Source organism: Epinephelus moara, unplaced genomic scaffold, assembly GCF_006386435.1.
Source record: "Epinephelus moara isolate mb unplaced genomic scaffold, YSFRI_EMoa_1.0 scaffold3827, whole genome shotgun sequence".
NCBI classification, from domain to species: domain Eukaryota; kingdom Metazoa; phylum Chordata; class Actinopteri; order Perciformes; family Serranidae; genus Epinephelus; species Epinephelus moara.
Genome location: NW_026081568.1, coordinates 1 through 2504, shown reverse-complemented (window position 1 = coordinate 2504; position 2504 = coordinate 1). Strand labels below are relative to the sequence as shown.

General features: G+C 39.7%; 1 protein-coding gene across 1 annotated transcript; it reads right to left on the bottom strand.

Moving 5' to 3' along the window:
• Positions 1-1234: 1234 nt before the first annotated feature.
• Positions 1235-2504, bottom strand: LOC126387356 (von Willebrand factor A domain-containing protein 5A-like). The gene is made up of 4 exons (XM_050039893.1): positions 2423-2504; positions 1857-2053; positions 1579-1702; positions 1235-1470 (listed from the first exon to the last, which is right to left on the bottom strand). The coding sequence occupies exons 1-4, from the start codon at positions 2472-2474 to the stop codon at positions 1391-1393; spliced, it is 453 nt and encodes a 150-aa protein (XP_049895850.1). The 5' UTR covers positions 2475-2504; the 3' UTR covers positions 1235-1390.

Sequence of the window (2504 nt, the reverse complement as noted above, 5' to 3'; positions counted from 1 at the left end):
ATGTGGCACCTAAATGTTAAATATTAAATCTAAACTTTAGTAGTTTAGTGGGTTCAACGATGAATCGCATTGCTGATTTATCGCATCACGTGATCTGGATATTGTAACGTGGGCCCAGAATAGACTCCACAGACTGTCATTGAACCAGCTCTTTGAAGTGAACGAGTGAGCGGCTGCACTGTCTTTCTCCCTCACAAACTAGTCTTTCTCAACTTGTTCCAGATCAAATAATCTGAGATTAATGGATACATAGTAAATTAAAGCAACAAACAAAGAAATTAGGAACTGGCTCGTACACTCTAAAGAGCCGGTTCACTTGTTCACTTCAAAGAGCCGGTTCAAAGACTCGGCTCGCTAATTAAAACCAACTTATCGGGGGAAATGAACACTTGAACATACATTAGCGTGATAATAACTACATAAAATAACAAAAAAACATGTTTGGAGAAAGTTTATTTGACGTGTACTTTCAGTTGTTAGTGTCCCTTCGGGAATTGCTGTGTTGTTTATAAATACGTCCGGGTAGAAAACCATTAGAAAACCGTTAGCTGTTAGCCCCGTTAGCCCCGTTAGCGGTGTCTGTAATGACTCATTAACTCAATGAACGGTCCGTGAAGAAAAATATTTTTTCCAGCGGATGTCTTAGTTACAACATTACTGAGCTAACTGGAGTAGTTTCATGTCGTATCCGACAACGGGAGGCTTTTAACAGATGACGTCCTGATGTTAGCTTTGCTGCTGCTGTTAGCTGTCCCTGTCAGCTGCTGCCACTGATGCTTTCTAAATACTTTCTAATACTTTCTAAACTGAATAAATACCACATGTAGCAACACAAAACTGCTTTGCTAGCTCAATCATGTTGTAACTAAGACATCCGCTGGAAAAAATATTTTTTTCACGGACCGCTTATTGAGTTATTACAGACACCACTAACGGGGCTAACAGCTAACGGTTAGCCCAGCTAATCTACGATAACTCAGAAGTATTTGTAAACAACCAGGCAATTCCCAATCCCTCCGAAGGGACACTAACAACTCAAAGTACACGTCTAATAAACTTTCTCCAAACATGTTTTTTGTTATTTTAGGTAGTTATTATCACGCTAATGTATGTTCAAGTGTTCATTTCCCCCGATAAGTTGGTTTTAATTCGTTATTTTATTCTATAAACACAGTCTGACCATCTCGAGCTTTTATTTTGGTACTTCCGGTGACCGGCGGTGTGAATTTNCCGTTAACATTACAAAATGTACAATGTTTAAAAAGGAAAACACAAAAAACATCACGGTTAAATCAGGCAGTTCTTAAACTTGGTACAATATGGCCTGAAATGTATGCTGACAGCTCAAGGATTAATCTGTAATTTAGTGTTTCTAAAGCACATTTAAACTTCAGAGTCCCAGGGCGTCTTTCTTCACGTTGAAACCCAACAGAGTATTTCCAGCTTCCACACACTCTGTCACACTTGGTACTGGAAAAACAAACACACAAAACAAATTAACAGCAGAGTGAATGTGAGCAAACAGCTGATTTTAACCAGCACACACTGTTAAAAACAACCAATTATTCTGGTTATTACCATTCTGAGCACGGAGCCATGACACAGCCTTCATGGCCAGAAGCTCCCACTCATCCTTAGCATCCATCTTGGAACCATGAAGCCAGATCAGAGCCAGAATGGTGGCCCACACTTCCTGGTTCACCTAATTCACCAAATCAAAGATAAACAGATGCGTACTTCAACATGATCACAGATATGGTCAAAGCTTTAATCTCCCTCCACCGTCTGGTTACAAAGCATGTCATGAAATCTGTTTTAAAATAATTCCCCTTATGATTATTATGACAATAACTCACCGATGCAGGCTTTGGCTTTTCCACCTCCTTGCTGGTTTTTCCCAGTGCAGCAGCCAGAGCTGAATCCAGCTCCCAGCAGCCAGACGCCTTCTGGAGGGAGATCAACTGCAGCAAAGGGTCTCTGGGTGGCTGCTTAAGTGAAAATTCTTCTTCTTCTTCTTCTTTTTCTACTACTTCTTCTTCTTCTGAGCACTCTTCTGCAAAGATAACATATTCTTGTCACACACCCATCATTTAATACTCACACATACTACTGATATCACTGACATTCACACTCCATATGTTGCTCTTTTTTAGTTATTTGTTAATTTGGTCTAATTTGGTTTGATTTGCTTCTAATAAAATAACCTTTGTTAACTGTTAATCATGGTGTGTCTCCCTTTTGTTATGGCCACTTGAGCCGGGTCGTAACAGCCTTAAATAGCCATGGCATACTGAGACAGACTCGTGTTGCATTGTGATATTCTTTTTCTTTCTACCCTGTTTCTCAGTTTTTGATGGTGTACAAACTATCTTGAAAACATTAAAGAATGAACCTGAATTTGTTACACTCCCATTTCACTGACCGTCCATTTCCATATCATTGCTCAGCCACTGTGCCATACTCAGGGCCCTCATCTCTTAAGAGATTTAAAAAAGAAAAGAGTA

Excerpts from the sequence above, each read along its gene's own strand:
- LOC126387356 (XM_050039893.1), bottom strand. The coding sequence starts at position 2,474 with ATGAGGGCCCTGAGTATGGCACAGTGGCTGAGCAATGATATGGAAATG. Across the intron at positions 1,703-1,856 it reads AAAAGCCAAAGCCTGCATCG|GTGAACCAGGAAGTGTGGGC; the intron begins GTGAGTTATTGT and ends TTGGTGAATTAG. Across the intron at positions 1,471-1,578 it reads ATGGCTCCGTGCTCAGAATG|TACCAAGTGTGACAGAGTGT; the intron begins GTAATAACCAGA and ends TTGTTTTTCCAG.